General features: G+C 45.7%; 1 protein-coding gene across 1 annotated transcript; it reads right to left on the bottom strand.

Annotated features, from left to right (window-relative positions):
• Positions 1-3,674: 3,674 nt before the first annotated feature.
• Pex26 (peroxisomal biogenesis factor 26) lies at positions 3,675-10,149 on the bottom strand. Its single transcript, XM_048335198.1, has 5 exons — positions 9,785-10,149; positions 8,832-8,969; positions 8,107-8,402; positions 4,969-5,115; positions 3,675-4,177 (listed from the first exon to the last, which is right to left on the bottom strand). The coding sequence occupies exons 1-5, from the start codon at positions 10,024-10,026 to the stop codon at positions 4,074-4,076; spliced, it is 927 nt and encodes a 308-aa protein (XP_048191155.1). The 5' UTR covers positions 10,027-10,149; the 3' UTR covers positions 3,675-4,073.
• Between the last annotated feature and the right edge of the window lie 13,773 nt (positions 10,150-23,922).

Below are 23,922 nucleotides of genomic sequence, written 5' to 3'. Positions count from 1 at the left end.
GATATCACAAATGGAGGATTTCAGGACATCATCACTTTAGCTGTAGCTCCTTATCAACTCATCTGTACTGGGATGGGGTTAATAGGACAATAATCAGAGAACTCAGAAAACATAAGGCAGTGAGTACTAGGAGCTGGGAGTCAAGACAGCAAAAGCCAGAGGCCATTAACACTGAGGAACAGAAAAAAAGCTCACCTGCACAATCAGCTCCAGTGGACTCCAGGCAATGTCCAAACCTTACCATAATGTCACCAAGATTCTAGTACAGTTCAAGTATGGACCCTCAACAGCTGCCAGCCACCCAAAAGCACCAAGAGGCTGTGTGGGATGAAGTGGTACCACCCCAGGAAGGATGAAGTACCAGACATTGTCTCCGAGGTGTTTTTCAGTGCAAAACACAAAGCAAAAAGGCCCTCCATTTTTCTTTAAACCCCGTATGTATGAGGTTCCAAGGAAAGTGAGGCTGACTCTGGCCAGGCCACCAGCAGCTTGTCTATCCAGGAATTCTGACAGCCCCCACCTTCATGGCCACAAGCTTCTCCATGAGAGGAGAGGAGAGCTGAGGTCCTTAGCAGTGCTTTATGTGCAATTCATTCCAGCCTTTTCTTTCTTCTGGTCAGCCACATGGTGGGGACTGCTTGAGCAGTCTAGTGTATGAAATGGCCTGCCCACACACTGTACCTGGAGCAGGTCCCAGGTTGGTAGAGCCACAAATACCTCAGAGAAGTGACAGTACAGATAAGTGACTATAACTTGTAAATAGGAAACTTGGGAAAGGGCAGAGAGATTTCTGCATACATAAAAGGCAAATGTAAATGATTCTGTTTAGTGAGGAGGAATAAAGCAACTCTGTGTTCATAGGAAACAAAGACTCCCAGATTATGTTTCAAAAAAGTGCACAGACTGTGAAATGGATGAAGTATACTATCATTTTTGTCAAAGAAATAAAAAACTTAGTATCAGAATATGCCTAGAAGGGTGAACAAACTCAGCAGTGCTTGCCTCTGGATAGGAAATAGGCATAGTAGAGAGGAAGTTTCATTTACATGACTACCTTTTGTAGCTTTTATATTCTGTGTCATATGTGTAAAACCTATCTTCATACATACATGTACCCACATATCCATGCAAAAGAACAGAATCCCCTGGACAAACCTATGTAATGCTACCTCCTCCGTACTGAATCTTTCTGGAACTCCATGTGCTCCTCCAGGTACTAGCAGTCCCATCCCCTCCCCCCAAACCCATGATCACCCACAGTAATGTTACTCTCCACTCTCCCCCACACACCCAACTCCTGCTCTCTGAAGTACCCCTGGAGTTAGAAACGTCTGTTCTACATCACGCACTTTCAGACTCCTGCAGAACTGACCTCTAGGATACATCTGCCCAGGTGACAGAGAGTGAGAATTTGGGAGCTGAGTGAGGCCACCAAGCCTGAGCATCAGAAGAGTTGGGTCTTATTTGGGCCGTGTGATCTTTCCGGGGTTCAGTCTCATGAATCAAGGCAGTAGAAGGGTGCCATCTGTACCTGAGCTCTTCCCAGACCCAACAGCCCCAAGGTCCTGTGCATTCCTCCCCTGAAATTCATCCCCCTCTGAGAAGGGTCACCAAATGTGAGCCACAAAGATCATTTCAAACACTGTAGGAGCCTCACACAAAGTAGAAAAATGAAATTAGTTGTGGTAGGTTTTATTTAACACAATGTATCCAAAATAGCAGTTCAACATGAAATCGATATTAAAAAAGATCCAGTTTCCTTTTTTTTTTTTTTTTAAAGTACTTGGTCTTCAAATTCCAGTGATAGTTTACAATTACAGATTGTCTCAACACAGAATAGGCATATTTCAAATGCTCAAAAGCCACTTCTGGCTTGAGTCACTTGCATTAACCCCCTTGTAACCCTTCTAAGCACCTTCTCTTACCCAGCCACTTCATCACAACAAGCACTAGTATGAGATAAGAACTGACTCACAGATGAGAACCTAAGTCTGACACTATCCAATAGTTGCTCAACACAGCAGACCAGGAATCCGAGCTGAACTTAAACCCTGCCACTGCCCAGCTTCAAAGAGCTCATAGCATGGAGACAACAGAAAATGCTCTGCTACAATGTCAATACTGCAGAAGGGGGGCTGGGGATATGGCCTAGTGGCAAGAGTGCTTGCCTCTTATACATGAGGCCCTGGGTTCAATTCCCCAGCACCACATATACAGAAAACGGCCAGAAGTGGCACTGTGGCTCAAGTGGCAGAGTGCTAGCCTTGAGCAAAAAGAAGCCAGGGATGGTGCTCAGGCCCTGAGTTCAAGGCCCAGGACTGGCCCCCCCAAAAAAAATACTGCAGAAGGGACATGAGACAGGGGCCCAGAAGCAGGAAGGGTCAGAAAGATGTGCAGAGAAACTCCTAGAGCAAGCCCAAGTAAAGGAGATCCCTGGAGAGTGCAAGTACTGGGCCCTGTGAAGGAAACAAAAACCACAGCACAGAGGCCTGGAGCACGTGCTGGGCCATGGAAGGCACGAATGAGTTTTCTCTAGGGTAGTGAATGGGACCAGATTCTCATACAAAATCATGCAAGCCAGGTATGTGAGTCCCAGCTACTTGGGAAGCTGAGGCAGGGATATTATTTGTACCCAGGAATTTAAAGTGGCCTGACATGACCCTGACTCAAAAAGGTTAAAGAAGGAATTCTAAAGGCTAGATCAGAAACCTTACCTACATCTTTCTCCCCTTGGGGTTCTAAGTTCTGTTTAAATACTAAAACAAAACCACATTTATTTCCTATTCGGTTCGACCAAACCATAAGGATTTAGATGTAACTCTGCCTGTCATTTCCTTGTTCTAAAGAGAAACTTCTAGTCCCTGAAACCAATCCCTGTATCCCTGGCATCCACACCCTAGCCCCAGCACTGGGTGGCTCCTAACAGAGACTGTTGTTGAGTGGAGGGCTTCCACCACCTCAATGGGTGCACTGCATCCACCTGTAGGGATACACGGAAGATACCTGTGGCCATCAAGAGGAAATGCTGGCATGTTTCAACTCCTCTATGCCAAGCAGCTTCTCCTCCCTGAGCTTCACTGTTCCTTCCTCAAAACCAGGCCTTCCTCTGCCCAGCCCCCAGACTGCCCCTCTAGCTCACCTGATAACCCAGTTCCATTTTCAGCTCATTGGCCTCTGTGGCTGGCCTGCTTTTCAAGGCCACAGAAGCAGAAAGCTGTGCATTATACAAATAATAGAACAGAACCAGGGCACAGGATATAAGAAGGGAAACCTCCAGTGTGGACCAAGGAGGCAAGGATACCTGAAGAAATTTTGAAAACCAAGTTTTCAGGGCAAGTAGGGGATATGGTGGGGCAGAGTGGCAGAGAATGGGTGCAACACAACAGGGTTTGGCTGCTAACATGCTGGAAAACAGAACTGAAGACCAAGGTCACTTTCCCCCATGACACAATGCCTGGCTTGATTTGCTCCCCATGGTCACCTGGATGGCTCTGAACAGAGTACAGTGACACACATTCAACAATGGGAGCCTCATGCCCACTGAGGGATAATGGAATAGTGAATGCAAACAAAATTATACTTCTTTGTGGAAAAGCACGGGGAGAAATGGTTCTTCTGACTTCTATGCTAATTAGGGTGCTGCCCCATGGGATAATTTCAGAATTAAGTTTTTCAGGGAAGTGAAAGGCCAAAGGTCACTCCACTAGGATTTTTCTGAATTTCCAGTTCCCTAGACACCTTGACCTTGAAAGTCAACACTTGCCTTTGAAAAAAAATGGAATATTTCTGGGAAAAACTCCCAGTTCCCAAATCCCTCCTTCCTTTCCCAATATCTGCTGGTGTAAGAGGTGTTGTTTCAGATAGCTGGGGCTCAAGTTCTGCTATGCCCATGTTGACCCCAAGGCCAGCCAGTGAGATGCAGAAAGGAGGGGTAAGAGCCACAGAAGGCCTCCCAGCTCTGTTGCTCTTTCTAGCACAGGCCAGACACATTCTCAGGGGGCTAGATCATGAGCGCACCTATTCTGCTTCAGAGGGGTGGACAATTGGAGGCCAAGACAGCCAGGGAGGACCGCTTAATCATGGAGGGAAAGCAGGTGGAGGTGAGCAAGTGTGGCCTTCCTGATCCGGCGGTAGAGCTGAGCCAGCTGGTAGAGGAAGGGCAGGGAGGAAGGAGAAGCTGTGGGAAGAAGGAAAGACAGCTGTGAGTGCTCCTGCCAAGCTCCCCTCCGTGCTTGCCCTTAAAGCACATGTTGACACTTGTTGGGATCTGCACTCTGCTCAATAATAAGGACTTTCATTTTCTTTAGGAAATATTTTCTCCACTTGAATTACAGACCTTAATTTTACTGAGATAAAAGATCCATATAGATTTGTTCAATTTTCTATCTTTCTTTTTTTTTTTGTCATGGAGCTTGAATTCAGGGCTTGGAAGCTATGCTGCTTATGGCTGACTGACTTACACGCAGTCATAGCCATGCTGCTTATAGGCATCTGTTTTCTTCTTTGTGCTCTCCTCTACTTCCTACATTTTCTACAATGTGTGGGACTTTCATTTACAATTCCATGTTTTGCTAGATATGAACACTTGGATTAACTTTTTTAGATGTTATGATGAATTTTTAATAATTTTTATTGTTATTATAAAGGTGATATACAGAGGGGATGCAGTTACATAAATCAGGTAGAGTACATTTCTCTTTGGACAATGTCACCCCTTCCCCTGGAGGAAGAATGATTTGCACTTGTGTTCTACTTGCACTTCATCCCTGGATAAGCAGGTACTGAAATGATTCCATCATCTCTGGCAACGTAAAAACTGCTCCTCTTCTGGCTGGGGCTCAGGGAGCAAGATCATAGGCAGTAGCTCCATCTCCAGCATGCTGGTGAGTGTATGGCAGTGCCCCTGCTCCCTCAGGCCCCATCACTGTTAGTTTCCTTTTCCCCAGGAGCCGAGACTCCACCACTCACCTGGGTCAAACCTCACCACCAAGAGACAGAGAATCAGGGCAGCCAACAGGCTCTTCTTCAAGGGCAGAGACAGGAGGCGGCTCACTGCAGAGTCCCAAAGCTGACGAAGCAGTGTCAGCAGTGACAGGAGCTTGTGGGAGAATGACCCTGGTCAAAGCACAGAGCATAATTTCAGGGTAAGATTTCCTGGCTCTCAGCTTTGAGCCAGATTTAAGAACTGAACAAAAAGAGCTGGGCACCAGTGGCTCCCACCTATAATGCTCTCTCTCATCTATAATGCCAGGAGGCTGAGATCCCAGGATGGTGGTTTGAAGCCAGCTTGAATAGCAAAGTCTATGAGATTCTAATCTCTAACCACCAAAAACTCTGATACTGAAGCTATAGCTCAAGTAGTAGAGAGCCAGCCTTGAGCAAAAAAGCTAAAAGACAGCACCCAGACCTTGAGTTCAAGCCCTAACACCAACACACACACACACACACACACACACTCACACACACATACAAAGCAAAAAATACTGATAATTTCTCACAAAACTCATGAGGTAGTTCAAAGGGAAATTCCAAAACCTCTAAAATGGGGAGGGGGGCTGTTTTTTGTCTTGCAGTGATGGGAATCAAATTCAGGGCCTCATGTGTGCTGGGAAACTGATCTACATCCTAGTCCCCCAGAAATGGTATGAGGATATACTATATTACTATACTGTCATGTGCAGACCCCTACTTAGCTGGGTAGGCCTGGAATATTTGTGTCTCTTTTAAAAGCCTCATCATTGCCTGGGAATATGGCCTAGTGGTAGAGTGCTTGCCTTGTATACAAGAAGCCCTGGGTTTGATTCCTCAGCACCACATATATAGGAAAAGCCAGAAGGGGCTTTATGGCTCAAGTGATGGAGTGCTAGCCTTGAGCAAAAAGAAGCCAGGGACAGTGCTCAGGCCCTGAGTTCAAGCCCCAGGACTGGCAAAAATAAAAAAGCCTCATCATTTTTTAACATTCTCTATATTCCAGCCTGTAGTATACACGCAGAATAACTCCAAGTCAGGCTGGGAATGTGGCCTAGCGCTTACCTAGCATGCATGAAGCCCTGGGTTCAATTCCTCAATTTTAAATAAACAGAAAAATCTGGAATTGGTGCTGTGGCTCAAGTGGTAGAGCATTAGCCTTGAGCACAGAGAGGCTCAGGGACAGCGCCCAGCCCCTGAGTTCAAGCCCCAGGACTAGCACAAAAAAATACACAAATAAATAACTCCAAGCCATACAGTAGAATGAAGGGTACATAAAACATATGGTGAGGAACTCAAATGTCTTAGCTTGTAAATATCAACAAGAACACTAGCACTGAAAAAAAAAAAGGGGTACCAGTCCTAACATCAAACCCCTTGAGCTATCTTCCCTATGGAAGAGATGAAGGGCAGTGGATCTGGTACACCTGGGTGACTCTTGAAGCCAACAACCTGCTTGCAAAGAAAAAATTTTCTACTTCGGCAAATTTACGCTCTTAGGCACCCAGAGAAAAATACTTTGGAGAACCAGATGCTAGTCTTCTAATTAAGCTGACAGACTCGTGTGTGTGCGCGCGCGCATGCAAGTATGCACCAGTCCTAAAACTCAACTCCACTCCGGGTCTAAGTGCTATTACTAAGGTTTTGCTAGCACTCTACCGCTTGAGCTATGGCTCCACTTTTAGCTTTTTGGTAGTGAACTGGAGGTAAGAGTCTCATGGACTTTCCTGCCCAGGCTGGCTTCAAACCACAATCCTCATATCTTAGTCTCCCAAGTACCCAGGATTACAGGCATGAGCCACTAGCAACCAGCATAAGCTGACAGATTTGTATGAAATATTTTTTTAAGCAGGGATATATCTATTTCACATAGCACTAAGAGGAAAGAAATAAAAACACAGAAATCGGTGTGTAAATACTACCTGGTGACATACTTTAAATCTGGCATAAGAATGAATATCCCTACATAGTTGTTCAGAGATAGATGTGCTGATTCAGAAAACAGAATTTTCTATCATTGGAAGTATTTGTTTGTAGATTCAAGAAAAAGGAGCTGAAAGGACTCAGGAACCAAGGAAACGTATAAAGTAAAGGATCCTTACTGTTCCTCATAACCTCCACCCCCATGCAGGGATCCTTCAGAAAGCTACCTGGAAGTCATTAGTGTAGCATCAACAGCATGCATGCTAATGGACAAGGAGATGGGAGACTGCATCATGTAGTCTAAAGCTGAAGGCAAGTAACTTTTATTTCACAAGTTAAGTGATCAGGTTATTGTACTAGTTTGTCTATACCAGGATATCTCAGAAGTGTCTGTAGTGGGGATAGAATTGAAAGGAGGAATGACATCTTAGCCAGACCAGCATGGTGGAAGCAAGCAAGAGACACAAACTAAAGAGCCCAAAAAGAAAATGACTAATCAGACATAAAAAGGAAGGTAAGCTGGGTGCCAGTGGCTCACATCTGTAATCCTAGCTACTCAGGAGGCTGAGATCTAAGGATCAAGGTTCCAAGCCAGCCTGGGAAGGAAAGCGTGAGACTCATCTCCAATTATTCATCAGAAAACTGGAAGTGGCGCTGTGGCTCAAAGTGGAAGAGCTAGAGCCTTGAGCAAAAGTGCTCAGGGATAGCACCCAGGCCCAGGCCACAGCTCAAGCCCCAGGACCAACCAAAAAAAAAAAAAAAAAAAAAATGGTGACATACAGGAGATCCAGCAACGTCTCCCCAGGAGACTCTCCTTCCATTCCAACTTCAGAGGGTCTGGCTTGGTTTTTTTTTTTTTTGCCAGTCTTGAGTCTTGAACTCAGGGCCTGAGCACTGTCCTTGGCTTCCTTTTGCTCAAGGCTAGCACTCTGCCACTTGAGCCACAGTGCCACTTCTGGCCATTTTCTACATATGTGTTGCTGGGGAATCGAACCCAGGGCGTCATGTATATGAGGCAAGCACTCTTGCCACTAGGCCATATTCCCAGCCCTCTGGCTTGGTTTTATGAAGCAACTCATCAGGTGTCTATTCTGTGGCCTAAGTTATCCATATAAAGACTTGCTCTCAAGCTCTTACAAAAGTTATAGAGGACCTAAGGTGCAGGGAAGGTAGATGAGTCCCCTCGGCAGATATCACAGAGCCATAAACACCTACCTTCCTGGCTCAGCTTCTGGGTCTCCAGGACGCCTGAGTGCTTCTCTTTGAGCTGTTGTCTTGTGGTATGTACAGCCTGGAGAAATTTTTGCAGCTGCTCCTCGCCCAAGGCTCTAAAGCCCATCACAAATTCCTCAGCCTCAGACACTCGGCCCAGGGGCAGCAGCACCCGCCGCAAGTGCAGCTCAGCCACAGCTCTATATTCTGGAAGACCTTGGTTGTCCGAGTCCTGGAGCCAGGCACTGACCACATCCAGCATAACTTCAGGTTCTTGCATTTTGCTGTATAAAAGAATGCTGCCTCCCCAAATAATGCAATCCCCAAAGAGGAAGAGTCAGTGTTCCACAATTGGTTCATCCCTATAGCCCTATACTTCTATCTAACCCTTCACTATGGAAAGAATTAGGAATTCCTCGGGTCTAGGGCAATATTGGCATTTGGAGGGAACTGGTATGGGACAGGAAAAGAGGAAAACCGACTCAGGAGAGTACAGGACAACATTCTTGCTCCTACAGTGATCCCAACATTAGCAAGAAAGACCTACCACAGAGGCTGGGAATATGGCCTAGTGGTAGAGTGCTTGCCTCATACACATGAAGCCAGAAGGGGTGCTGTGGCTCAAGTGATAGAGTGCTAGCATTGAGCAAAAAGAAGCCAGGGACAGTGCTCAAGCCCTGAGTTCAAGCCCCAGCACTGAAGAGAAGAAAAAAAAAAAAAAGACCTACCACAGTTCCAAGACTTTAGGGGGTAGATCAGGAACCTGGTAATACTGAAGGATCCAGGAGAGGACCTCTCGCCACCGATCCATTTCTGCCAGAGCCTGGATTCCCACAACACACAGGGAGCATTTTACCTCGATGGAGCTGTCAGCAAAATACCAATTCCGGTTCAGAAGTGGTTCCCACACTTCCATTCCCACACCCACCCTGGGATAGTTCTCTTGACAGCTATAATCTCTACCCTCCCCCATTAGTATCTGGCCTTGAAAGCTGCCTCACAGGCTTCCCTTTTCTCCTCTTAGATTCCTGGAAATCTCTTGGATGCGAATCAGCTAGTGCCCAAAGTGTATCTCAATGTACAGGCGAAGTAAGGTTTGAGCCAACAGGGAGGCAATGGAGGGGGAAAAGGTTAACTGTGGGTAGGAGATGTGAGGACCAAAGCATGATTAGTGAAGGATTGGGTTGGGAACCTGGTTCTGGCCATGTGTACGTAGAAAAATTCCGAATTATCCTTATAGAATCATCTAATAAGATGCCTCCAGATAGAAAAAGAAAAACAGCTTTCAACATGCACTGCGACGAACCCCGTCACATCCTGAAAACACGACCAGCGCCCCCAGCCGTCCTTCTCTACGATCAGCCCTGACTTTCCTAGCACCGGCTCCCCGGCGCGGGCCACCCGACTTCACACCCCACGGAGCAGGGAGGAGGCTGGCGACACTCGGTGGGGCAATCCGGGGCCGAGGTTTCCTGGGGGTTCTTTAACCCGAAGCGTCAGCAGGGCAGACCCCGGCTCCCAGAGAACGTTTGCCACACTCGGTACCCCTGGGGCCCTTCCGCCGGCACAGGGACCGTCGGCCCGGGGCGCAGGGGAGCCGCTAACCACGGCCGGGCGGCAGGGCCCGGGCAGGGCGGAAGTCCCGCGACCCCGAGTCCCGCCCGGAGAGCCCGGCACGTACGCGCCCGCGGGCTCCGCCGCCGAAGGGTCGCCGGGCGGGCTGCGCGGGGCCCCGGGGCCGCCGGGCAGGCCGCGCAGGGCCCGCTCGCAGGCCTCCAGCGCCGCGCCGAAGTCCAGGTGCACCACCAGCAGGTCGCTCGCCTCCTCCAGCAGCAGCCGCGGCGGGGCCGGGGCCGCAGCCGCCCGCCGAGGCTCGCCGCTCCCCTTGAGGGGGGCTGCGGAGACCGAAGGTTCGCTCTTCATAGCCGGCCGGAGCTCGGGCCGCCTCCGGAGCCGGGGGCCGGACTTGGCGCGGAGCCGGTCGGCACTGGGATCTGCGGCCCGGCGACCCGCCGCACCCTCTCCCGCAGCGCCACGGGCCGAGTCCCGCGGCCAGCCCGTCGTGCCGGCGCCGGGGCCTCTGGGAGTTGCAGTTCCCGGCTCTCCGACTCGTCACTCTCTAGAAGTGTCGGACTACAATTCCCAGCATGCGGCGCGCATAACGTCATCCCCTGGGGAAAATCGCTCCAGCTTTGGAGTGGAGAAATCGAGGCCGCGAAACCGTGGACTGGAGAATTGCTGTCACGACCCGGTTCTGGCCCGAGGCGGAGACGTCTCATGAGTAGCGTTCGGAAAGAGTGGTGGCCGGGAGGACATCAGGAGGAGAACCTGGAAAGGCACCGAACTGGATTTGTTTTCTTGGAGGAAGGGCCTCCGAGCCTGGCGCCAGCGGCTCACACCTGTAATCCTAGCTACTCAGGAGGCTGAGGTTGAGGATCATGGTTCAAAACCAGCCAGGGCAGGAAGATCGATGAGTCTCTTACCTCCAATGCACCACCAAAAAGCTGGAAGTGGAACTGTGGCTTAAGTGGTAGAGCACTAGCCTTGAGCAAAGCAATCTCAGGAACAGCGCCCAGGCCCTGGGTTCCAGACCAGGACTAGCACAAAACAAAATTTTTAATTATTTAAAAAGCAAGTGAAAGGGACAGAATGTGGCTTCGTGGTAGAGGGTTTACCTAGCATGCATGAAGCCCTGGGTTCGATTCCCCAGTACCACATAAACAGAAAAGGCGCTGTGGCTCAAGTGGTAGAGTGCTAGCCTTGAGCAGAAAGCTCAGGGACAGCACCTAGGCCCTGAGTTCAAGACCCAGGACTGGCAAAAAAAAAAAAAAAAGTGCAAGGCAAGCAGATTGCTTGAGCCTAGACATTGGAGAAAATCCTAGGAAATATAGTAGACTACAACTCTTACCAAAAATCAAGTATATACCATACTATGTGCCAGAGAGTGGTAAGTATAAGCCATGGAAAGACTGATGTCTGCATTTTGCTAATGTTTTCCAACAGCAGATCCACAGCAGACACAGCACAGAGGAACTATGGCCCTTTTTCTCAGCATCTAGGCTCCTGTCACTAAAGTCACTATTCACTCTGGAACACCATCCATTAGAGCAACATGTCTAGCTGGGCACTGGTGGCTCATGCCTGTAATTCTAGCTACTCAGGGACCTGAGATCTGAGGATTGCAGTTCAAGCCAGCCCAGGTAGGAAAATCCATGAGACTCTTATTTCCAATTAACCCCCAGAAAACCAGAAGTGGCACTGTGGCTCAAGTGGTAGAGCACTAGCCTTGAGCAAAAGAGCTCAGGGACAGTACCCAGGCCCTGAGTTCAAGCCCCATGACGGACAAAAAAAAAAAAAAAAAAAAAAAAAAGACCACATCTTGTCCTTGTGAGATACTTCACTCTAAGTCCTTTTTCCTCTACAGGCACCATTAATCCCTCCACAGCAAACTCAAGAGGCAAAGCATAGATGCCTGGAAAGTGTGAATCAAGCTTAGACTGAAGTTGCCAAAATGTTTCATCAGCTTGCCTCAGACAGTATGTAGTGAAGACTGTTCATAACATACTTATGGAACTATATTTAAAAAAAAACCTTTTTCAGAACCAAGTTTAAAACTCTACCTTGAAAAATCAGGAGAGCAGAGAGAACAGCAGAACATACATCTGAGTATACCTAGGCAAAATGGGACTACACTACCACACCCAGGCACCTCTAAAGTAACTGCAGCCTGAAAAACCTTTCTGTAACCTCTAGCAAACTCCTTGCAATTCCAGATTTATCCAGGAGATGGGAGGCCAGCCTTAGAAAAACAAAACCTTGCCAGAAATAAATTTGCTTATTTAATGGAGGGGCAACTAGGATGAAGTCAAGTCACTTGAATCAAGAGTGGAAAGTACTAAAAAACCATATTTTATAAAATTGATGTCATATACAAATCATAATGTGTAAGCTATAACAATAATAAAAACAAGAGGGCTGGGAATATGGCCTAGTGGCAAGAGTGCTTGCCTCATATACATGAAGCCCTGGGTTCGATTCCCCAGCACCACATACATAGAAAATGGCCAGAAGTGGCGCTGCGGCTCAAGTGGCAGAGTGCTAGCCTTGAGCAAAAAGGAGCCAGGGACAGTGCTCAAGCCCTAAGTCCAAGCCCCAGGAATGGCAACAACAACAAAATAATAAAATAAATAAATAAATAAATAAATAAATAATAAAAACAAGAAAATGTCACAATGAATTTCATTATTTTGTACAGTATACACTAATATTTTTTTTGGTCAGTCATGGGGCTTTAACTCGAGGCCTGGGTGCTTCCCCAAGATTTTTTACTCATGGCTAGTACTCTACCACTTTGAGTCACAGCTCCATTTCTGGTTTTCTGGTAGCTAATTGGAGATAAGATTCTCATGGACTTTCCTGCCTGGGCTGTTTTCTAACTGCAATCCTTAGATCTCCACCTCCTGAGTAAATAACGTTAAAAAAAAACTGGACTCTGTTTTACCTAATTTTGAACTACAGTGCACAGGGTTTTGTAGTTTGCCTGTATGTAACTGCCTAACCTTTGTCGCAGTTATACCCACAAATTGATTCCTCAACATACAACCACAGAGCAAATGCAGTCATTATATTCAATGTACATTGTGTAAAGATCAAACACATAACTTGAGGTAGAAATGGGAGGAGGAAAATGGGAGAGAACCATGGAAGGGGTCACCTTGATCAAGATACATTGCACTCATAACCTAACTTACACAATTGAAACTTTTTGTATAAATACTTAACAATTTAAAAAGTAAAACAAATCATGAAGTCATTTCGTTCTACCTGGGTGAGAAGAAACAACACTATACACTATTATATTTCTAACCAGACAGGTATCTTCCTAACTCAGGGCTCATGATTGTAAGCTAAGAAAGCACCTACCCTCCTCTCATCTTCTCATCTTGGAATAAAGCAAGGAGTAAAAATAGGTCAGGCTTTGCCAGTTAGTAAGTCCTGACCCTCATTAATATCTTATTTGATTTGTTTTAACATGGGAAAACGCAGTAAAGCAAATGAGACATCGTTATCCTCATTATGACTCTGCCTCTAGCCTGACCCAAGCTCTGGAACTTGGTGTTCCCCCTTCCATGTGGCAGAGTGAGGCGTCAGGATACCACCCAAAGGCTGCTGCTGCTTCTTAGCAAAAGAGCCCTGGACTGGGAAACAGACCAATGGTTAGAATCCTGGTTCCTTCTCTGACACGGCCAAGCGATCGCTGTGCCTCTCTGAAGACACAAATGCCATTGCTTGCCACACAACACAGCTCTGAGAGGCAGAAGAAAGCTGTGACAGAGCACTGGACCCTGCTAAGTCTCCAGGATTGCTCAAGCGGATACTAGTTATATATCAAAGAACAACTACACATTTTATTCCATCTCCAGTTTCTGGAATTTTACTTCTGAACCTTGAGTCCAACACCTGACTTTTTCATGAAAATGTCACGGGTGTCCACCCTTGTGGTAAGCCAGGCCTTATTGCTGCCTCACAGCTGGTTCCACATTTCAGGAAAACGAACACCGTCTACAGCTGTCCCTCAAGGGCCAGAGCCCCTTGGTACAAAAACATCTTGGACAATGTTCCCCAGGCAACATATCATTCCAAGAGCAAACCTTGAGCCAGATAAAAAGCCAAGGAGATCAATGTGGCTGAGGTAGAAAGGACCGTCAAGGGGTGGGCCTCCCAGGCCCCAGACCTCTGTCAGTCATATGGCATTTTGATATCGCTTTTTTTTGTCAGTTGTGGGGCTTGAAATAAGGGCCTGGGCACTGTCCCTGAGCCTCTTGGTGCTCAAGGCCAGTGCTCTACCACTTGAGCCACAGTGTCATTTCCAGTTTTTGAGTGGTTAATTGGCAATGAGTCTTATGGGGACTTTTCTGTCAAGGCTGGCTTGGAACCTCGATCCTCAGGCCTCAGCCTCTTGAGTAGCTAGGATTACAGGCATGAGCCACCAGTGCCCAGCTATAGCTCTTCTTAAAAGCCTAGACTCACAGTTCAAGACAGAACTCCATGCCCTTGTTTTCTATTCCCCAAACAGATGCAGCCAAATAGTGCTTCTGTACCTAAGAGCTCTGATTCTGTATATGTCACCACAACCATAATCATCCTGCAAGTGCTAAGAGTTTATCTCATTTCAATCCTCAACAACCCTATGACAAAGGTTCTGGTATCATTCTCTGTAGATGAAGAGATACAGAAATACAGAGACATTATTAAGCAATTTGCCTAAGATTACACAACTTGTTCATGGCATGAAAGGACTTAAAGCTGGGCATCTTGGCACCAGAGTCACCTTAACTAGTACATTCCACTTGTTCTACAGGATGCTTTGTGATTATAATTATTACTATCCCTATTTATTATGGGAAACTAAAGCTCAGAAATGCTACCCAAGATCAAAACATATGGTTTTAATGGCAAAACTCAAACATAATTGGATATTCCCTTTGACTTTTGGGTCTTCAGCATCACAAAGTCAAAAGCAAGCAGAAAATAAAGATCACTTATAACTCTTCTTCATCTACCTTCAAAGTGACTGGAGAGCCCCCTAGAGAGGAAACTTGAATAAGGACAGTCTCTCCTTCTAAGAGGACCATTTCTCACCAGCTCCAGGAATCAAAATATAAACTCAGGGAATACTGAATAACAGACAGAAAGACTGTGTTTGGAATAACTAATGGCTACAGCCCATAGAAAGATAATTAAGCCAATAAGTAATATAATTCTCATAGAAGGCATAAAACTCCAAGTCTTTCTGATCTTCCCTAATTCAAGCTGATCACTCCTTCCTTCACTCCTTATGCTTTGCTTTTAATTGCCTCTCCTATGGGTCCTTCTCAGTTTTCATGTTTCCTTTTGGTTAATTTAGTGTGTGTGTCCCCCCCACCATGGGTCTATACCCTTCCTGAAGAAAGACAATGAGGTATCACTCATTACTGCATCCTCTGCTGTTCAGCATGGTACAAAAAAAAGTACCCAGTGCTACAGAGGGGTCTCCTCTGCACAGCTATTCTGTGATATTTCGTCTGGACATTTGGGTACCTTGCTGAAGATGAAACTGAGTGAGATGGGTGGGAATTGAAAAAAGCTGAGCTCTACTAGCCCCTGGGAAAGAGAGGTACCTAGAATTGTTTCCAAATGTTGCTACACCAGCCTTCCTTCCTCCTACATATGAATTACAGTGTCCTTTCTAGAGTGCCCTTCCTTCTTTCACAAGAAACAATCTAACAAACTTAGTTACTCTTAGTCAAAGAATTTTGGAATTGGAAAGAGCCTTGAAATACAGTTAAGGTAACAGGTCCCACCTGGCAGCTGCTTCTGGAGCAATAAGAATGACACGAAGTGGTTTGTACCTGTAATCCTATATACTCAAGACACTGAGATAGAGAGGTTTGCAATTGAGGGACAAGTTTGGCCAGAAAAAAAAAAGTCAAGAGATAGCATCTCAACAGAAAAACCTGGGACGGTAATATGTTCTTGTCAACCAGCTATGGAAGAAGGGAAGTGTAAACAGCTGGACCAATAGCAAGATAGTATTGCAAAAATAACCAGAGCAGGGGCTGGGAATATGGTCTAGTGGTAGAGTGCTTGCTTCACATACATGAAGCCCTGGGTTTGATTCCTCAGCATCACATAAACAGAAAAAACTGGAAGTGGCGCTGTGGCTCAAGTGGCAGAGTGCTAGCCTTGAGCAAAATGAAGGCAGGGACAGTGCTCTGGCCCTGAGTTCAAGCCCCAGGACTGGCAAAAAGAAAAAAAAAAGAAAGAAAGAAAGTTCTCTGGGTTGAAGACTGTTGCCCATAGGAGGCACGCTAGCATCACCCTTTCTGCCTCATGCCCTGCTGAGGAGTATGTTTGCCCTGTGCATCTCTGGTTCTGAAGTGTAACAGGGCAGTGGCTCACCACCCCTTCACCTAATCCCTCAGAACAAAGAGCAATTACAGGGCAACAAGAATGAATGCGTGAGTTCAGCATTCTTCTCTCTGACAACCAGGAAGGAAGGAAGCAGAAGGAACAAATGTAGAAAAACAGGAGCCCCATGTTACCATAGCAAACAAGTTATGTGTACACAGCCCATGTCTGAACCCACCGTGTTATTATAGCCGTGAAAACAGAGATGAAACACTGTCTCTTCCTCCCATCCCAGGGATGCCGTCAAGGAATCCCAATCTTTGGCTTTTGCCATTGTAATTTTTACCAACTGCTCCTTGTTCCCAGAAACTCTATTTTCCTTTGATAATGGAGCATCTCACCTCTTGGGCCTTCTAGTGACTTACAATCTGAGATACTTCTATGTGGTATCCATGGTCTTTGGCCTTTTCATTATTTTTGTTGAAAGACATACCCAGAAAAAAAAAAGAACAAGACAAGAAATGTACAAAAGAATAAAACCCCAAATCCCACCACTCAAAATGACAATGTTAATATTTTGATGAATATAGCGTGTATGTGTGATGACAATTATTCTGCCTAGTCACCCGACTTGCCCATTTCAAGGTATGTTGTGGAAGTACTTTTTAGTGTTTAACATTAGTATTACTACCTAAGACAGGAGATCAAAAGTGCTGCCGCTACTGTAACAATGTACATGTTTATAGTTCTTCATAGTTACACGTACCCTGAAGTTGGAAAAAGAACTCTGTGGAGTACCAACTCCCCACTTCTGTGTTTGGTGCTAATTACTAGGGATTAAAGTTACATATGTCAAGTAATGAGTACATTCTCTCTTCCCATTTATGCACTACTTTGCAACTTTGAAAGTTGCAAAATTTTCACCTTATTTATTTGATTGCCACCAAGTAAGATGATCAACAGTAAGATAGGTAATCAAGATATATAATCAAGCATTGGTGGCTCACGACTGTAATCCTAGCTACTCAGGAAGCTAAGATCTGAGGATTAGAGCTCAAAGCCAGCTCCACTCAGCACAACAGTCCTGGGAGGTTTTTTTTTAGAGTAGGCTATTAGAGATAAGCATCTCACAGGGACTTTTCTGCCGCTCCGAACTGTGATCCTCAGATCTCAGCCTCTTGAGTAGGTAAGATTATAGGCATATGCCATCAGCGCCCAATAGTCCAGGGACTCTTATCTCCAATTAACCACAAACAAAAAACGACAGAGGTAGAACTGTGGCTCAAGTGGTAGAATGCTAGCCTTGAGCAAAAAAGCTCAGGGACAGTGCTCAGGCCCTGAGTTCAAGCCCCAGGACTGGCATGCACGTGTATGCGCACGCTCATACGCATGCACTGACACACGAATATTTAGTCAATACTGCAATGATAGCCATAGCTATAACTTCTTTTATTGATAAATGAGTGTGTACTAGGCTCTGTGCTCGGTCTACTCAGTACATTGTCTCATCCAATCCTTATTACCCCATCTTAACAATATTAATATAACTAGAGCATAAGCAGGATAAGTAAGTTGACCAAATTTCATAGCTAATTTAAATGGAATTCCAATCTAGGGTATCTGACTGTAGAGGTCCTTGTTATTAACTACTACATCATACTTTTTTTTTTTTTTTTGATGTGAAGGCAAACCTCTATTTAAAGCCAGGGCTACAGCTGTAGAACTCAGTGCCCGAATACCCATGTAACTGTCTGTCCTGTTCCTTTTTGTCTATTTTTCTCATGTTGTCAATCAATAAAGTAATGAACAGGCTATGTGCCTGAGACATGAGACACATTGACAAATTTGATCACTATTTCCATCCGGGAGAAGCTGGTGGCTGAGGAAGGGTATTTCCATCTAACATTAAAATCTGGATCAACATAACATTAAGCAGCTCAAATTTCTGAGGTACAAGAGAAGATCCAGAGAGCTTTGCTCCCGGGATGTCACCAGCATTGTGGAGCATCTTCTATTTCGCTCTTGCAGCAAGTGCCTAGTTCTTGAAGTACACTCTTTTCTTACAGCGGAAGGGCGTCAGCTCAGCTCTGCAGCCCCCGATCCTGACTTCCAAGGTAAGGCATTCCGCTTCACAGCGCCCCTCCATTCTCATACAGCACAGTCTTCTATAAGCTCCTTCCCTGGCTGAATACATCGGTCTGAGCTCCAATCTCTACTGACGGGGTTAGGTGGACCTTACCGCTGACTTGTTGTATGTAAAGACAGCCATCTTTGCCATGAAGAATGGAAATGCCGATGGACTCCAGCAGACAGGAAACCTCTGACATCACATCTCTCCACAGCTTCCTCCTCCACGTGCTGCGTTCATCAGGTCCCACTCTTTGGGGGTAAAGTTCACAGTTACATCTTCAATGTTCAGAGGTTCCAGGGATGCCATCATGCCAGGACAGTGCTCCTCTAGGCTTTCACTCCCAGGCAGTCCCAGCGCTATGCTGAAAGAAGCATGGAGGGAGGAAGCTACATCATACTCTTAAGACAGCTAATCTTGGTGCAGCACTTTGTAAAACATTCAACCGTAGGTTGTGACCTCAATTTTATAGAAAAAGAAGCAAAGGCTAGAGAGGTGAAATGATTTAACTGTCATCTTAGAATCAGGAGGCCAGCCATTCTGGTTCTATATCTGCTACAGCTTCCCTCATCCTGTATCAGGTTCTGTCCTCTCCCTAAAAGTGCTGGGTATTCAAGCCTTCCTTCAAGCCTCCAGAAGGGGGCACTCTCATTAAGATCTTTGAACCCCTCTCTTAACTACAGAAAAATTGGTCTCTTCCACAAAGGCTGTGGAGAAAGAAGCAAGTGAAGTTGTTGGAGCTACAATCAGATCCAGGTCCACTAAAGATGATGAAAATAGAATGAGATACAGGAATACCACTTAAGCACAGAGTGGGTGGAAGACATGAGGAATTAAACAACATCTTCTTGGTGTAGTAGGTAAAAAGTTGGTTTATGAGGATCATTGGGAAATCAAAATTATCATTTCCCCTTTCGAGATAATAATTTTTATTTATAAAGCACTCCCTGCTTGAATGAGCTCAAAGCACTTAATGGATACTGGCTAATTACCCCACCCAAAAAACAATCTGGCAGCTAGGAAAAGAGGTAATTATTCCCAATTTACAGGCTAGAAGACTGAGCCACATAAGAATTCTGCTTTGCTTAAAACCAGAACTGGGAATACAAAGCATGCCTCCTGGTAGCCCTTCCACCACAATGTGTACATATTTCCTGTTTTCAAGGTCCTCCAAGTACAGCCCCCATGCTGGACACAGGCAGCCATCACTCATTGGGAACTACAGCTCCCAGCAGATACCAAAGAATAGAAGACCTTGCTCCGAGTGCCCATTCCAGATGCCCAAATATGGAGATAGACTGGGCCTTGGAAGAGAGAGGGAAGGCTTACCCTTGAAGAAGGAGGGAGAAGAGAGGAGACAGGAAATAGAGAGGGGAGAGAGAAGGGAGAGAGGGGAGAGAGAAGGGAGAGAGAAAAGAGGGAGAGGAGGGGGAGGAGAAGGGGGAGAGAAAGAGATAAGTTTGGAATGTTTAAATCTTATCACCAAAACATCTGCCTGGTCTTTGAAATGTCTTCATCTCTTAATAAATCTGGAGTTGTCACCTAACTCAAGCAGTTACTTCAACACACTACCTTAGGTGAGTGGTGACCAGTCAGCTGCACGTTTAAGAGGTCAAAAAGCACAACTGCTTGTTGGTGGGAGTGTTCTGAAGGCCGACTGGCAGCAAGCCTGCTAAGCCAAATGACTGCAACTCTGGGAGGAGAAGGGCTACTTGCACTCACTGCCAGGAGGCTGCTGAGCTTGCTCAGTAGGAAAGGCATGAGCCAACACTGTCCACCAATCCTATTTCCATTTATCCCACAAACATTTATTAAAGCACCACTTCATGCTGGAGGCCATGAACTAGATGAGAGGAGGAAAAAGGCAGAAGTAGAGCTCTGCCCGCAGGAGGCTTCTAAGGGAGCATTATACCGGGAATGGAAGAGGCAGTGCACTGCAGTGTGTTACACATGTGTTTCAATATCTGTTTATTAACTGAGGACCCACTATATGCCACACTATTCCGGAACTGCTTGGAACACAACAGTGACTTGGGGGGGGTGGGGCTCTGTTCTTCTGTATGTTACTTATTGGTCATCCCTGAGCCCAGAGAAAGAATTCTCCAGGCATGGGAACAAGCCAACAGTGGCAGAGCAAAGGCAGAAATGAGCCCCGAGGCCCATGTGTCTGAAGGTCAGCCAAGGACGGGACAACAAAAGACAAAGGGGAGAATAGCCCTGGACCTTAGAATGATAAGATAATGTTCACTGTAATTGTAACAGAAAACTGCTGTTTCTCAGTAGTGGTTTGGTGCGGTCAGCACTGGATAAATGCAACAGACTTTCACATGAGTTCTGAGAATGGAGAGGAGGTGGCAGGGAGGTGGGATGGCAGGAAGGCCTCCCAGAACAGAGGGTGCTGGCAGCTGGTGCTCCTTCCAAAGCATCAGTCTTTCACCTATGGGAAGAGTTGTTTGGGGTTGAAACATTTATTTCAATAATATATTTTACATGAAATATGTTCAGTGTGTGCGTGAGAGAGAGAGAGAGAAACAAATCATAATTTGAACATCATATTGTGAGACATAAAGAAAAGTTTAAAGAGGGACAGATGTATATACAATAAATTACTATTTGATCTTAAAAGGAAAGGAAATTCTGACATTTGCTACAACAAAATGAACCTCAGGGACATTATGCTAAAAAATGTATTAAACTTTTTAAAAGTATGAAGAGCTTGAATTGGTGTTTTACCACTTGAGCTGCAGCTCCACTGTCCTGGTTATTTTTGAGAAAAAAAAAATCTCACTCCTGGCCCAGAGTGCAACTGAATCACAATCCTCTTATTTTTCACTTTCCAACATAGCTGGAACAACAGACACACAACTCTATCCCTAGGCTTTCTGTTGAGATGAAGTCTTACCAGCTTTCCTTCCCAGGATGGCCTAGAACCCTGGCCCTCCTAACCTTAGACTCCTCTATAGCTAGGGTGGCGGGCATATGCCACTGCTCCCAAACATTTATGATGGTGCTGACCTCAACCCACCGTCCTTCCAACCTCAATCTCCCAAGTGGCTTAGATTTATAGGTGTGAGCTTCAGGTGCCAAGCTGACATAGCAAATCTAACTAGCTCCATTATAGAAATACTGTCCTTAATTTTGCCTTGCTTTTTCATATTTTCCAGAAAAAGAAATAAATGAAACCAAGTACTGAAGGATCAGCAATTTGGGAGTTACCTTCTTCTTCACCCTACAGCTCTGCAGTTGCAAAATAAGTCCAATTTCTTTTTTATTTGGGTCTCAGAAATGGATGGAGCATAAACATCATTTCTGTCCCATCTACATCCACAAAGGGAAAAAAGAGAAGAGTGTATCACTGTTGCCCATATAAACCATCTTTCATCCAAGGTAGGCAGTCAAAATGCATTTTGCATAAGATCTGTTTTCCAAGCATTTAGTCGCAGTACTTCTTTCTTTGTATAAGGACTACGTCCAGTTGTTCCTAGTCACTGAGACAAAGCAGAATCTGCTTTGTAAGATTAGGGTTCAAGCTAAGAATATCAGGATGGCTTCACACACTTGAGGCTTGCCCAAGAACGTGTCAGTGTGCCTGAGGCACACACACTTGCACAGGACATGTCAGGGAGGCTGGGCTAGTGCACAATAGAGAGCACCTTCTAAGGCGTCCTCCATCTGCACCCACACTCACACTCACGTCCTCTCTATCTGGATGAGAAGGTCACTAAAAATGGCCTGCAGTGGTGAAGCTGGGCAAACTCCGAGGCTCTGAATTCACAAACACGGAAAAGGCCCCATACATGCATAATCACAGACATTCTAACTTCAAAAACTGTTCTGAGTTTCCAAACCACATCTAAAAGGAAGCCTCTCATGTCTATAACTAGTAACAAAGGAGCTCTTTGCAGTCAATAGGTCCATATGTTTATCTTAAAGGTATGGTCAATGGTTCCAAGGTTTTCCACAAGAAATGTCCCTTTTGTTTTCTCTAACCTACAAAGCCACAGCTAGAGCTTTGCTCCTTCTTATCATAAGCTTTTGCCAATGGACAAATATCCCTTAAACTTCACATGAAAATTATCCCTTACTGAGAAGGTATTTTAGGTTCTTGGCTGAAAGCAAAATCTCATTCAGGAAAGACAATGGGAAGACTGTGACACAGCACATAGCTAGGGAATGATGAGCACGAGTGACCTTCCTATCTGTTCACTCTCTCAAAGACAGCTTTTAAACACCTTCCTGATCCTCACTTGTCCAAACTTTTATGATGCCACATATCTGTTTGTATACATTGTGTACATCAGTGCTTTACGTATAAAGATGGTATAATGTTTCCCAGTCTCCTAAAAGTCAATCCTGAAAATGAATAGTTGAGAAGCTACAGGGACACATACTGTATCTAAGAGGCTGTGAGATGTCAGGACTGAGTCCTCGCACAGCAAGAAGCCATGCCTCTGGTTGGTCATGGTGTTCCCCTTTCTGTACCCTTGACAGGTGTTCTCCAATTTCAGGAATACAACTTGGCCTATACACAGCCCTCTGTCAACTCATAGGGTTGAATTTCTCTGGCCTGACAGCACCTGGGATAATGGACCCCTGATAAGACTCTGAACTAAGCTGTGCATAATGGTCTCACTTGTGATGATGTGGGACCCTAGGCAGAGCCCAGACACTCTTCATACCCATTGGTAGGGTGATCTGCACTTCCCACCCTAGGGTGGTCAAGAGAAGGCCTAGTATTAAGAAGCATGTGGCCAAGTGCTGGTGGTTACACCTATAATCCTACCTACCGAAGAGGCTGAGAACTGGACGATCGTGGCCATGCTAGCCCAGGCAAAATTGTCAGACAATATCTATTTCCAATTTGCCAGCAAAAAGCCAGTCTGTGTTAGAGGTGTGGTACGAGTGGTAGTGCCAGCCATGAACAAGTAGGCTCAGTGAATTTGAGACCCCAAATTCAAGCCCCAGTACTAGCCCCCTGATCCCCCCAAAAAAAACATTTGACTAGCAAAAAGAAAGGGAAGAGGAATACCAAGTTCCAACCTAGTAGGAGGCCACAGGGCACAGCTAAGGAAACTCACAGCATGCTCCACTGTGCCTTGTGTGTGTATGTGTGTGTGTCTGTGTGTATTTTTTTTTTTTTTGGCCAGTCCTGGGCCTTGGACTCAGGGCCTGAGCACTGTCCCTGGCTTCTTCCTGCTCAAGGCTAGCACTCTGCCACTTGAGCCACAGCGCCGCTTCTGGCCGTTTTCTGTATATGTGGTGCTGGGGAATCGAACCTAGGGCCTCGTGTATCCGAGGCAGGCACTCTTGCCACTAGGCTATATCCCCAGCCCGGCTGTGTGTATTTTTACAAACTAGTTATTGCCTTGGAAACTGGAGATTACAAACTACTTGGCTTGAACAGTGTCTCACATATGAAAGCTAAGAGAGAAAAAGCAGAGAAATTGAAAACCCAATGCAGTGAAGGGAATTAAAGCTCTGTTCCCACACATGCACCTGCAGATGATGAGAAGGTAAACAAGATAATGCCAGCTAGAATAATCCATGGAAACAAGAACGCTCTATAAATATAACCAGAAAAAAAATTGTCTTAGCAGATGAGTTCACCACACATGGATCATGATAAGGATCTTTTGTTGCTCCCTTAATTGAAGCTTGGAAAAGAGCAAAAATGAGGGCATAGATTAGACTTCTGGCCTACAAGGTTCCAATGAGCCCTTTTATGTTGAATTAGGACCAGTTGAAGTCATTAAGACTTGCAGTCATCAAGTTGGACTGTGGCCAGTGTTTTCATGTACATG

The sequence above is a fragment of the Perognathus longimembris genome, chromosome 27 (genome assembly GCF_023159225.1).
Source record: "Perognathus longimembris pacificus isolate PPM17 chromosome 27, ASM2315922v1, whole genome shotgun sequence".
NCBI lineage: Eukaryota > Metazoa > Chordata > Mammalia > Rodentia > Heteromyidae > Perognathus > Perognathus longimembris.
The sequence above is the reverse complement of the archived record's forward strand: the minus strand, read 5'-3'. Positions and strand labels throughout refer to the sequence as shown.

What these genes read in the sequence shown, in the direction of transcription:
- Pex26 (XM_048335198.1), bottom strand. Translation starts at nt 10,026, where the DNA reads ATGAAGAGCGAACCTTCGGTCTCCGCAGCCCCCCTCAAGGGGAGCGGC. An exon ending in CCTAAAGTCTTGGAACTGTG is followed by an intron (nt 8,403 to 8,831) that starts GTAGGTCTTTTT and finishes TTGGGGAGGCAG; the next exon opens with CATTCTTTTATACAGCAAAA. An exon ending in GGTGGTGAGGTTTGACCCAG is followed by an intron (nt 4,178 to 4,968) that starts GTGAGTGGTGGA and finishes TTCTTCCCACAG; the next exon opens with CTTCTCCTTCCTCCCTGCCC.